The 13596-nt window shown below is 34.6% G+C and overlaps 1 protein-coding gene across 7 annotated transcripts in view; it reads right to left on the bottom strand.

Moving 5' to 3' along the window:
• Positions 1-2588: 2588 nt before the first annotated feature.
• Positions 2589-13596, bottom strand: part of LOC136037837 (uncharacterized) — a 40957-nt gene continuing 29949 nt past the window's right edge. For 5 of the 7 annotated variants that reach the window (XR_010620052.1, XR_010620049.1, XR_010620051.1 and 2 more), the window contains 2 exons: positions 11321-13282; positions 6602-6738 (listed from right to left, as the gene is read on the bottom strand). Coding sequence is in view for 2 of the 7 variants with exons in the window: in XM_065720680.1 (XP_065576752.1) it covers positions 2655-2710; positions 3618-3782; positions 6574-6738 (386 nt within the window). In the remaining 5 variants the exon portion in view is untranslated. Of the gene's footprint in view, positions 2711-2772; positions 3022-3617; positions 3783-6573; positions 6739-11320; positions 13283-13596 lie in introns of those variants that run through there. The other 2 variants (XM_065720680.1, XM_065720681.1) reach the window with 2 other exon arrangements.

The following is a 13596-nucleotide window of genomic DNA, read 5'->3' as shown; positions in this document are numbered from 1 at the left end:
GAACAAATCAAAATTTTGATATAGCCATTTTGTTCCACATAGTCGAAAACGATAATAACTATGTCTTTGGTGATGACTTACTCCCCCATAGTCCCTGGGGGAGGGGCTGCATGTTACAAACTTTGACCTGTGTTTACATATAGTAATGGTTATTGGGAAGTGTACAGACGTTTTCAGGGGGATTCTTATGGTTTGGGGGGTTAGTTTGAGGGGAGGGAGCTATGTGGGAGTATCTTTCCTTGGAGGAATATGTCATGGGGGAAGAGAAACTCAATGAAAAGGGCACAGGATTTTCTAGCATTACTATAAAAAAAAACAATGAAAAAATGAACATGAAAAAGTTTTTTTTCAATTGAAAGTAAGGAGTAGCATTAAAACTTAAAACGAACAGAGATTATTAAACATATGAGGTGTTCTAAAAATATTTTAGCATAAAGAGCGAGGTATTTAGGAGGAGATAAATACATCGCTCTTTATGCTAAAGTATTTGCAGTAATTTCAACTACTATTTCTACGGCCTTTCTGATTCACGGGTCATTCTTAAAGAATTGGGACAAAACTTAAGATTTAGTATAAAGAGCGAGGTATCAACGAGGGGAAAAACCCCCTCATATACATAATAAAAATATAAAAGTTTTTAGTTTTTTACGTAAGTTAATATTTAAGTTACGTATATTTTTTACTAATAAAAACTTTCGTTAAAAATTTAAATTTCTAGTTGCCTTTTTAAGTAACCAATTAACGCCTACTTCCCCACTCCTTATTTCTCAAAAGCCATTTAGCCAAAAAGAGAATTAGTATCCGAATTTCATTTTAATAATTTATGTGCGGAGAGCCAAAATCAAACATGCATTAATTAAAAAACGTTCAGAAATTAAATTTTAAAAAACTAGTTTTTTTAACTGAAAGTAAGGAGCGACATTAAAACTTGAAACGAACAGAAAATTACTCCGTATATGAAACGGTTTTTCCCCTCCGCAATCCCTCGCTCTTTACGCTAAAGTTTGACTCTTTGCCACAATTCTAATTTTTAAAACAATTAAAAACTTTAGCGTAAAGAGCGAGGGATTGCGGAGGGGAAAACCCGTTTCATATACGGAGCAATTTCTGTTCGTTTTAAGTTTTAATGTCGCTCCTTACTTTCAGTTAAAAAAACTAGTTTTTTTTATTTAATCCAAATAAGACCAAAACCAAAAAGCACCAGAACCAAAAAGACCAGGATAAAAACTAAAGTGCCAAAGCTTGCTGCAAAGTTCGCTCAACTACAAAGGTATACTTTCAGGGCTAGATGAGAGGGATGTTCAACTGCTGAAGAGAGCGGGACCTAGCTATTCTGTTTATCCTCTTTTCATGCCAAGGACCAAACACCAACAAATCCAAATAATACCAAAACCAAAAAGCACCAGCACCGAAAAGACCAGGATAAAAACTAAAGTGCCAAAGTTTGCTGCAGAGTTCGCTCAACTACAAAAGTATACTTTCAGGCCAAGATGAGAGGGATTTTCAACTGATAAAGAGACAATATTTACATACAACAAAACTGTACAAATATTGTTTGAGATTCAAAAAATATTGTTTACTATGTTTAAAAAAAATTCTATTACTTTTTTTCTACTGAAAACTGAATAATTCTAAATAATTTCAATAATTTGCTGGACTTGAAACACAAATCAACATTCAAATAAAAATTAGACGTTTTTTTGACCGGTTTGGATTCCAGTCAAAAATCAGTTGGAAATCCAATTTAGTTTTTAAATTGTACTGCCACTCATATCTTCGCCAATACTTCTAATACTCCGACTGCTACTTTTTAGGCTATTTTGGTACTAAGATGGTATAAATGTATTACGGTGAGTTTCACGAAATATTGAGGAAAAATTCAAACTAAATCAAAATATGCTACTTGCATGCAACCTGTCAAAGAGGCACATGAGTAATGTCATAAGTGCACGTGTGGGGTAGTAAATTGAAACTTGTTGGAATTTTGAGGGGAAGGTTTGACTTACTCAAGAACAGTAAGTGCATACTACAACTCCTTCTACTAGTGCTATTGCTGATGCTTTACTAATACGAACACTTCTACTACAACTGCCAACATCTCCTGATCTCGTACATGGCTTCTTTGTACCCCCTCCCCCTTTCAGCAGCCTTGTATATGTTCAAGTCAGATCTCTTAAGTGTGTATGCATGTGATGTAATTAATTGTGTATGCATGTGGGGCCTGTCAGTAATGTAATAAGTGTACGTGTAGGGTAATAAATTGAAACTTGTTGGATATTTTGAGGGGGAGGTTTGACTTACTCAAGATCAGTAAATGCGTACTACATCTGCTTTTACTGCTACTACTACTAGTGCTATTAATGACACTATTATTGCTATTGTTAATAGCAACACTTCTACTACAACTGTCAACGTCTCCTGATCTCGAACATGGCCTCCTTGTACCACCTCCCTCTTTCAGGAGCCCTGTATATGTTTGAAAGTCAGATCTCTAAATTGTATATGCAAATAATGTAATGATGCTCCCTTTTTGTAATTATATTTATCATTAGGAAAAGTATACTACACTGCAATTTAAAGAATTTTTTTCAAAAAAGAAGCCATACAAAGAGGTGAAATAAAATAACTGGAAAGGCCAAAAACAACATATTTCTTCAGCCGCAACTCTTCTCCATCCAAAAGAGCAAAAAATGCTGTCCAAGAACTGAGCCTAGATCAATTCTTTGTTCAATGTATTCAGTTTGAATCGTGTACTATCATATAAAAGTTTAAAAGCTGTACCTTCACAATCCTCGCTGTTTTATCATTATAGTTCTATGTTTTATCAGGTCACTATAGTATGTTTTATCATAGATATCTCAAAATTTCTATCGGACGATTTCGAGGGAAAAGTGGTGGGGAAAGGGGCTTAGTTGTCCTCCAATCTTTGTAGGTCACTTAAAAAAGCATTAGAACTTCTAATTTCCATTTGAATGAGGCCACTCACAATATTCTATGACCATTGGATCGATACGATCACCCCTGGGAAAAAAAAAAACAACAAATAAACACGCATCTGTGATCTTTCTTCTGGTAAAAAATACAAAATTTCACATTTTTGCAGATAGAACTCCTCACCTACAGGTGAGGAACCCTCAACAACAGGGTTCCTGATACGCTGAATCTGATGGTGAGATTTTGATTAGGATTCTATGACTTTTTGAGGGTGTTTCTCCATTTTTTTTAAATTATTGAAACAGTTTTCAGGCTCGTAACCTTTAATGGGAAAGACTAAACTTAATGAGACTTATATATTTGAAATCAGCAAAAAATCGGATTCTTTTGATGTATCTATTGATATCGAAATTCTGTTTTAAGAGTTTCGGTTACGATTGAGCCGGGTCGCTCCTTACCCTTTGTTATCATATACTGTTTGATAATAAAACTTAACAAACCACTGTCAGGTGAAAATTAAAAAAAAATCATGAAAGACTGCAAAAATAGATAAACAAAAATCTGAACATTGACTTAAGATAAAACAAAAGTTCCATCTTAAGATTAAGTCCCTTTGTCCTATTTTTGTCCAAAATATTATCCAATACATTTCAATCAACAAAAAAACAATGTTTTAGATGTACCTTCATTGTTAGAACATTTGGATTCCTGGGTGTCGTATTCAAATTTACATGGTCCTGAAAGGCCAGATAAATTAAGCGAAGGAACATCTTCAGGTTTTGGTGACAAAAGATAGTTTGAATAATTAAAGGGCTTCTCGCTCTCACGTGGTAAATCATCTTCAAATTCTAAAACAAAATTTAAATTAAACAGACAAAGAAAAAATTATTTTTGGCTCTCCGAACATAAATTATCAAAATGAAATTTGCATACTAATTCTGTTTTTTTCGGCTAAATGGCTTTCTCTTAATTTTGATCAGACGATTTTGAGAAATAAGGGATGGGGAAGGAGGCGTAGTTGCCCTCCAATTTTTCGATTACTTAAAAAGGTAACTAGAACTTTTAATTTATTAGTAAAAAATATACGTAACTTAAGAATTAACTTACGTAACAAACTTTTATATTCTTATATTTTATTATGTATATGAGGGGGTTTGTCCCCTCGTTAATACCTCGCTCTTTGTACTAAATCTTAAGTTTTGTCCCAATTCTTTGAGAATGACCCCTGAATCACAAAGGCCGTAGAATAAGTAGTTGAAATTACTAAAAATACTTTAGTATAGAGAGCGATGTATTTATCTCCTCCTAAATACCTCGCTCTTTATTCTAAAGAATTTTTAGAAACGCTCATATGCTTAATAATCTCTGTTCGTTTTAAGTTTTAATGCGACTCCTTACTTTCAATTGAAAAAACTTTTTCATGTTTATTTTTTCATTGTTTTCTTTTATAGTAATGCTAGAAAATCCTGCGCCCTATTCATTGAGTTTCCTTTTCGCCATGACATATTCCTCAAAGGAAAGATCCACCCAGATAGCCCCCTCCCCTCAATCCAACCCCCAAACCAAAATAATCCCCCTGAAAACGTCTGTACACTTCCCAATAACCATTACTGTATCTAAACACTGGTCAAAGTTTGTAACTTGCAGCCCCTCCCCCAGGGACTGTGGGGGGAGCAAGACTATGCGGAACAAAATGGCTATCTTAAAATTTTGATCCGTTGACTTTGGGAAAAAATGAGCGTGGGAGGGGGCCTAGGTGCCCTCCAATTTTTTTGGTCACTTAAAAAGGGCACTAGAACTTTTCATTTCAATTAGAATGAGCCCTCTTGCAACATTCTAGGATCATTTGGTCGATACGATGACCCCTGGGGAAAAAATAAAATAAAATGAAATAAAATAAACACGCACCTGTGATCTGTCTTCTGGCAAAAAATACAAAATTCCACATTTATGTAGATAGGAGCTTGAAATTTTCGCTGTAGGGTTCTCTGATACGCTGAACGCGATGGTGTGATTTTCGTTAAGATTCTATGACTTTTAGGGGGTGTTTCTCCATATTTTTCATAATAAGGTAAATTTTCTCAGGCTCATAACTTTTGATGAAAAAGACTAAATTTGATGAAACTTATATATTTATAATCAGTATGAAAATCTGATTCTTTTGATGTATCTTTTAGCATCAAAATTCCAATTTTTAGAGTTTCGTTTACTATTGAGCCGGGTCCCTCCTTACTACAGTTCATTACCACGAACTGTTTGATTACTAATAGCAACACTTCTACTACAACTGTCAACGTCTCCTGATCTCGTACATGGCCTCCTTGTACCACCTCCCCCTTTCAGGAGCCCTGTATAGGTTTGAAAGTTAGATCTCTTAATTGTAAATGCATATAACATAATGATGTTCCCTTTTTGTAATTATATTTATCATTAGGAAAAGTACACTAAACTGCAATTTAAAGAATTTTTTTCCAAAAAGAAGCGATACAAAGAGGTGAAATAAAATAACTGGAAAGGCCAAAAACAATATATTTCTTCAGCCGCATCTCTTCTCCATCCAAAAGAGCAAAAAATTCTGTTCAAGAACTGAACCTAAATCAATTATTATTTCAATGATTTCAGTTATAATGAATTTTTGAATCGTGTACTATTATATTAAAAAGTTTACAAGCTGTACATCCACAATCCTCGCTGTTTTATCATTATAGTTCTATGTTTTATCAGATCATTATAGTATGTTTTATCATAGATATCTGAAAATTTCTATCGGACGATTTCGAGGGAAGGGAAGGTGGCCTAGTTGTCCTCCAATATTTTTTGGACACTTAAAAAGGGCATTAGAACTTTTAATTTCCATTTGAATAAGGCCACTCACAATATTCCAGGACCATTGGATCGATACGATCGCCCCAGGGAAAAGAAAAACAAACACAAATAAATAAATAAATAAACACTCGTCTGTGATCTTTCTTCTGGTAAAAAAGAAAAATACAAAATTTCACATTTTTGCAGATAGAACTCCTCACCTAAAGGTGAGGAGCCCTCAACGACCGGGTTCCTGATACGCTGAATCTGACGGTGAGATTTTGATTAGAATTCTATTACTTTTGAGGGTGTTTTTTCTGAAATTATTGAAACAATTTTCAGGCTCGTAACCTTTAATGGGAAAGACTAAACTTAATGTAACTTGTATATTTAAAATCAGCAAAAATCGGATTCTTTTGAAGTATCTATTGGTATCGAAATTCCGTTTTAAGAGTTTCGGTAACAATTGAGCCGGGTCACTCTTTACCCTTCGTTATCGTATACTGTTTGATAAACACATGGTATTATGATATATGTTGAATATTATAATGTTTGATATTATACATCAAACTATTTGATGTATAATAAAACTTAACAAACCATTGTCAAGCGAAAATTAAAAAATTGTCATGAAAGACTACAAAAATAGTTAAGCAAAAATCTGAGCATTGATTTAAGATATGAAAGACTACAAAAATAGTTAAGCAAAAATCTGAGCATTGATTTAAGATAAAACAAAAGTTCCATCTTAAGACTAAGTCCCTTTGTCGTATTTTTGTCCAAAATATTATCCAATACATTTCAATCAACAAAAACACAATGTTTTAGATGTACCTTCATTGTTAGAACATTTGGATTCCTGGGTGTTGTATTCAAATTTACATGGTCCTGAAAGGCCAGATAAATTAAGCGAAGGAACATCTTCAGGTTTTGGTGACAAAAGATGGTTTGAATAATTAAAGGGCTTCTCGCTGTCACGTGGTAAATCATCTTCAACTTCTAAAACAAAATTTAAATTAAACAGACAAAGAAAAAATTAACAGTAAAGCTTACTAAGTAAATCTGAAAAATCTGATTTTTTATTTTTAGTTACGTGTAAAAATGTAAATATAAAGATGTTATATGAATACATAAAATCAGCAGATATGCAGGGTTTTTTTCACAAATTGTTTTTAAAACTCTACTTTTTATAAAGCAAAAGAAAACCAGGAACATTAAACGAAATTCACTAACACAGAAAAAAGTAAAGCCTGAAATTATATAGAAAAAAGTAATCTAATGGCAAATAGCAATCCACCCCCCAACCGAACCTTCTGTTTTCCAAATTTGTCCGATAAATTTTTGACAACATAATGGTTTCCAAAATCGACCCATGATAAAATATTAAAAACTCCAGGGTTTACAAAGCCCCTCCCCGGAACCTGGGGGCCTATAAAGCTTTTATGGAAGGAATGATCATATAAATTCGTCATAATGAGTATAAGGTCTTTGAAAGGTTCATAATGCGAAATGAACTAAGTTGTGGTTAAATATGTTTAACTACTAATTCTTCGTAGCTCTTTCAAAAATGTGACGCATAAACCATCCGTCGAATATTTTTTTAATTATTCGATTCTAAATTGCTACCAGCAGTTATAACTTTCAGTTTTGAAAGTTCTGCTGCGGTCTCTTCTTGTAAATATGTTTCTTTCAAGTCAAGTAAATGTTTTGAAATTCGTGGTATTCCAAGCTTTTTGTATCTTTGCTTTAGCTATTCCCGGTGCTTCTGCACAGCAACCAAGCCAATGCCTCTTTTATTTCCATTCTTTACCATCTTCCAAAAAACACTTCTGTAAAGTAACTATACCAAGTTCTTCTTTAATGGCCTTTCTCGTCTTTCAAAATCTTTGACCATAATTTAAAAATTTGACGGAGCACTCCTATTTTCATAATATGTTGAAACTTTCACTTGTGATGTCAGTAAAACAAGTTGAAACGCTGACCGTATTTATGCCCGCCTATTCAAACTAATTATAAAACAGTGCAGGAGTTTCTAATATAAAACTGATGGTAAAAACTTCTAGTGGAGACAAATAAAATGATGAAAATATCTTTTTTGAATTAATTAGAAAAAAATTAACAGTAAATTTGTTCCTTTCAAAATCCTCTACAAGTATGAGTTAAAATTATAAATTTCTATGTACCATTTTCATAGACAAGTTGAAATAGAATTCGCACAAAAAAAAAAAAAAAAAAAAAAAAAAAAAAAAAAAAAAAAAAAAAAAAAAAAAAAAAATAGAAAACCCGGACAAGAAAAATTTTAAAATAGCAAACTCAGAAAATGTTACTGAATAAGGGAAATTGATAGAAACCAAAATGGATACCTTTATGCGGCTGTTGTCGCCAGAAAAGCCATGGCTCTTCTACGACTTTTAGCGGGTGTTTCCCCATTCTTCTGAAAATAAGTAACATTTTCTCAGGCTCGTAACCTTTGATAGATAAGCGTAAACTTAATCAAACTTATATATTTGAAATCAGTATAAAATTTGATTATTTTGCTGTATCTATTGGTATCAAAATTACATTTCTTAGAATTTCGGTTACAAGATTAGACAGTAGAGTTTAGCTTCTAGGCACTTCAGATCATAGCAGCCAACTTTCTGCTTATTTAAAGTAAACTTCGAATCAATATAATAGACAGATTTACCCCTTGTTTTATAAAAAGACATATGCACTACAAATATGAACTATATAATCTATATATAGATAGGAGCAACAATAAAACTTAAAAAGAACAGAAATTATTACGCATATGGATGGGGTTACCTCCTCCTCAAAACCCCCCTCTTTATGCTGATGTTTTTAGTACTTTTGAAAAAACCTTCTTATTGTTCCAATTAAACGAACATAGTGTCTCAGAAGTCATTCTTAAAGAATTGGGACAAATTTAAACTTTAGCGTACATTAGAAAGAGCAAGATGTTGAGGAGAAGGCAGGCCCCTTCCTATATTCTTAGTATTTAATATATACAGCTTCTGCTCGTTTTAAGTTTTAATTTTCCTTTTTTTTAAGTTTTAGTATTTAATATATACTTAATAGCTTCTGCTCGTTTTCAGTTTTAATTTTCCTCCTTACTTCCAGTTGAAAAAAAACCTGTTTTTTAAATTCGTTACCAATTCGTTTCCACGAACTGTTCGAATAAAACCTGTATTACCCATTAACTTCCTTATTTCGGCCTTTGTTTAACTGAAGGGTATTCAAAGATTAATACCCCCCTTCCCTCTTTTCTATATTTATCTAAGGCCTAATTGAAATTTAGACAATTTGGATATTAAAATCTTTTTAATACCTCTTTTAGGCATCTACCCTCCCCCATCTAAATTATGACCCACCGCGATTCATTCACAATAGGTGAAAGAACTAAATAAAAATGAACAGGCATCTGTGGCCTCTCAGTTCAGAAAACTGTGAAATTCCACATTTTTGTGTGGGAGGAGCTTCAAACCTCTAAAGAAGGGTTTTTAAATATTCTGAATCTAATAGTATTATTTTCATTAAGACCAACTCACTCTTTGGGGTGGTCTCTGCCTTTTTTCTATAGTCAGGTAAATTTGTATAGGCTTGTTGCTTTTGATGGGTAAAATTGAATTTAATCAATTTTATGCTTTTGGAATAGACAGTACATTGGAATAAGACAGCGCAATAGAGCTGTCTAAGTAAAAAGCGCGGTTGGCACCATGTATTATTTATTTACTTTTTTATTTTTGACCAGGGCACTTCGTATCGAAGGAGTTGTCGAAGAAACTTTGAATAGAGGTCATTCGATTGGAAATTGAAAGGGCTAGTGCCATATTTCAATAGTCGAAAGTGATTAAAGGGCAACAAACACCCCTCCCAAACCCACCATTTCCCCAAGCACATCCAATCAACTTTTCTAGAAAGGTATTTTGTTCAACATAAATGAAAGGTCCAAAAATATTGTTTATGAGGAGGACAACCCCCCCCCCCCCACTGCCCTCAGGGCAAGAGTTGTAAGTTATATTCTGGGGGAATAAAGCTTATATAGAGAGGGTGATTTTAAAAACTTCAGGAGCTCATTGGATTGGTAATCAGAAGTTGTAGTGCTTTTTTAAGATTAAGAGTGATCAAAGGGTGGATACCCCTCCCCATACCTCTTATTTTCCTAAAATGCAACTTACAGAAATTTTGACAAGACCATTTGCTGTCGTAGAAACTTCGAAAAGACCTCATTCGATTGGAAATTAAAGGGGCTAGTAACCATTTTTATGTTATTTATGTCTTTGAGGATGACTAACCCCCCACCACCGCCTGGGCAAGGGTTGCAAGTTATGTCCTAGGGGCATATAAGGTTTTTATAGAAAGGGTGGTCCTATAAACTTCGAAGGGGCTCACTGGATTGGCAATTATACATTCTAATACCCTTTTTGAGATTCAACTTGATCAAAGGGCGGATATTCCCCCTCGTAGCTCGTATTTTCCCAAAATGCATCTGGTAGAATTTTTGATATTACCATTTGTTGTCGTATTTACTTAAAAAAAAGGCTCATTCGATTGGAAATTGAAAGGGCCTTTTTCAATAGTCAAACGTGATTGGAGGGCAACATGCCCCCCCCAAACCCGTTTTCGAAAAGCATCTAATCAAAATTTTAAGGTAACCACATTGTTCAACTTAGTTGAAAGGTCTGAAAATTGTTTTATAGGGGATAAGCCCCCCCCCCAAGTCCTTAAGCGCAAAATTGCTGAGTTATTCCCGAGGGAAAATAAGGTTTTTATGGAAAATGGTCGTATAGACTCCGGAAGGGGCTCACTTAATTGGAAATCAGATGTTTAGTTCCCTTTTTGAAAGTCAAACTGATCGGGGGCACACCCCCCCCCCCCTACTACGTTTTATTTTCTACAAATTCATTCAACAAAAATTTGAGATAGCCAATTGTTCAAAATTAGTCCAAAAATCACATATTAAGGTCTTTAGGGTGAACAAAATCCCCCATAGTCAGGGGATAAGGGTTGTAAGTTATGCCCAAGCGGCGTAAAAGATTTTTATGGAAGGGGTGATTGTGTGAACTTTAGAAGACGCTCATTTGATTTGAAATGTATAGTTATAGTTCCCTTTTAAAAGTCAAACATGATGGAGAGCAGCTAGTCCCCCTCCCTCTAGTCAGTGGAAAAAGGTTGTAAGTTATGCCCAGCGCATATAAGGTTTTATGGAACGGGTAGTTGCATAAACTTTGGATCGAATGGAGCTCATTTGATTGGAAGTTTTAGTGTCTTTTTAAGAGTCAAAAGTGAAAGAAAGGAAATTAATCCCCCCCCCTCAAGCCTGTAATTCCGCAAAACAAATCCAAAAGAAATTTCAAGAGACCTATTTTGTTCAGCATAGTGGAAAGGTCTAGTATTAGGGATGTCAACCTCCCCACAGTCTTCAGAACAAAGGCTATAAGTAAGGCAATTAGTTCGTTGTTTAAGCATAGTATATATTATTGAGAAAGGTATACATGTTTGAACTTGCCCCGCCAACATTTGGACTAGCCCCGTTCAGAAAAGCATTTTTTACATTCATCGCATTCAAACGGTTTCTCACCTGAATGCACTCTTTGGTGCCTGTCCAAATGTGATGAATAAGAAAAAGTTTTGTGACAAACATTAGACATAAATGGTTTTTCACCCGTATGCATTCCTTGGTGCGTTTTCAAATGTGCAGGTTGAGAAAAGGTCTTGTCACATACGTCACATTTAAACAGTTTCTCACCAGTATGAATTCTTTGATGTGTGTTCAAACTTGCAGCGCAAGAAAACGTCTTGTCACATACATCGCATTTAAACGGTTTCTCACCTGAATGCACTCTTTGGTGTTGGTTCAAATTTTAAGACTGAGCAAAGGTCTTGTTACAAACATTACACTTAAATGGTTTTTCACCGGTATGAATTCTTTGATATGTGTTCAAATGTGCAGCGCGAGAAAACGTCTTGTCACATACATCGCATTTAAACGGTTTCTCACCGATATGAATTCTTTGATGTGTGTTCAAACTTGCAGGTTGAGATAACGTCTTGTCACATACGTCACATTTAAACGGTTTCTCACCGGTATGAATTTTTTGATGTATGTTCAAATGTGCAGCGCGAGAAAACGTCTTGTCACATACATCGCATTTAAACGGTTTCTCACTGGTATGAACTCTTTGATGTGCGTTCAAATTTGCAGCAAGAGAAAACGTCTTGTCACATACATCGCATTTAAACGGTTTCTCACCTGAATGCACTCTTTGGTGTTAGTTCAAATTTGAAGACTGAGCAAAGGTCTTGTTACACACATTACACTTAAATGGTTTTTCACCCATATGCATTCTTTGATGCGTTTTCAAACTTGCAGCAAGAGAAAACGTCTGGTCACATACATCGCATTTAAACGGTTTCTCATCGGTATGAATTCTTTGATGTGTGTTCAAATGTGCAGCGCGAGAAAACGTCTTGTCACATACATCGCATTTAAGCGGTTTCTCACCTGAATGCACTCTTTGGTGTTGGTTCAAACTTGCAGGTTGAGAAAAAGTCTTGTCTCATACGTCGCATTTAAACGGTTTCTCACCGGTATGAATTCTTTGATATATGTTCAAATGTGCAGCACGAGAAAACGTCTTGTCACATACATCGCATTTAAACGGTTTCTCACCGGTATGAACTCTTTGATGTGTGTTCAAATTTGCAGCAAGAGAAAACGTCTTGTCACATACATCGCATTTAAACGGTTTCTCACCGGTATGAACTCTTTGATGTGTGTTCAAATTTGCAGCAAGAGAAAACGTCTTGTCACATACATCGCATTTAAACGGTTTCTCACCTGAATGCACTCTTTGGTGTTGGTTCAAATTTGAAGACTGAGCAAAGGTCTTGTTACACACATTACACTTAAATGGTTTTTCACCCATATGCATTCTTTGATGCGTTTTCAAACTTGCAGCAAGAGAAAACGTCTGGTCACATACATCGCATTTAAACGGTTTCTCATCGGTATGAATTCTTTGATGTGTGTTCAAAAGTGCAGCGCGAGAAAACGTCTTGTCACATACATCGCATTTAAGCGGTTTCTCACCTGAATGCACTCTCTGGTGTTGGTTCAAATTTGCAGCAAGAGAAAACGTCTGGTCACATTCATCGCATTTAAACAGTTTCTCATCGGTATGAACTCTTTGGTGCCTGTTCAAAGAGCCCTGTTCCGAAAAGCCTTTTTTACATACACCGCATTTAAAAGGCTTTCCTCCAGAATGCACCCTTTGGTGCTGCTGCTTTTGAGAAAATATCTTGTCACTTATCTCACACTTAAATGATTTTTTCTCTTTATGAGTTCTTTGATATCTTTCCAATTTTCTATTCTTGTCACTTTGCATGCAACTTTTCGAACCAGTTTTCTGATTTCCTAAACTTTTTCCTTCAGATTCAAAAGCACATGCGTTTGAAAAACCACTCGTAGATGGATTCTTTGAAACAAATAGTGACGAAATTCCCTACAAGTGCGTTCCAGACCCGTGTGGTGAAAAGTGACCTAAAATATAAAAAGTCTATAGAGAAAAAAAAACGAATAAAAAAAAAAATCAGAACTAAAAAAACAAAAAAAGGACCTTTCAATATGTTTCAAAAGTCTAGAGAGAAAACAAACCCAAATAAAACTAAATTTCATACCTCAATAAACCGAAAACAAAAAATTAATTTTTCAATATGTTTTAGAAGTCTTGAGATAAAACAGTATATCTTTCAATATCTTTTGACAATTAATTTTATTTTCGATTCCTCTTCTCTCCCTCGTGGTGATACTAATATCAGCTTTTAAAATTAGTTATTCTAATGCAATGAAAAATG

The sequence above is a fragment of the Artemia franciscana genome, chromosome 17, assembly GCF_032884065.1.
Source record: "Artemia franciscana chromosome 17, ASM3288406v1, whole genome shotgun sequence".
NCBI classification, from domain to species: domain Eukaryota; kingdom Metazoa; phylum Arthropoda; class Branchiopoda; order Anostraca; family Artemiidae; genus Artemia; species Artemia franciscana.
Note: the sequence above shows the minus strand (reverse complement) of the source record. Positions and strands in the feature narration are given on the sequence as shown.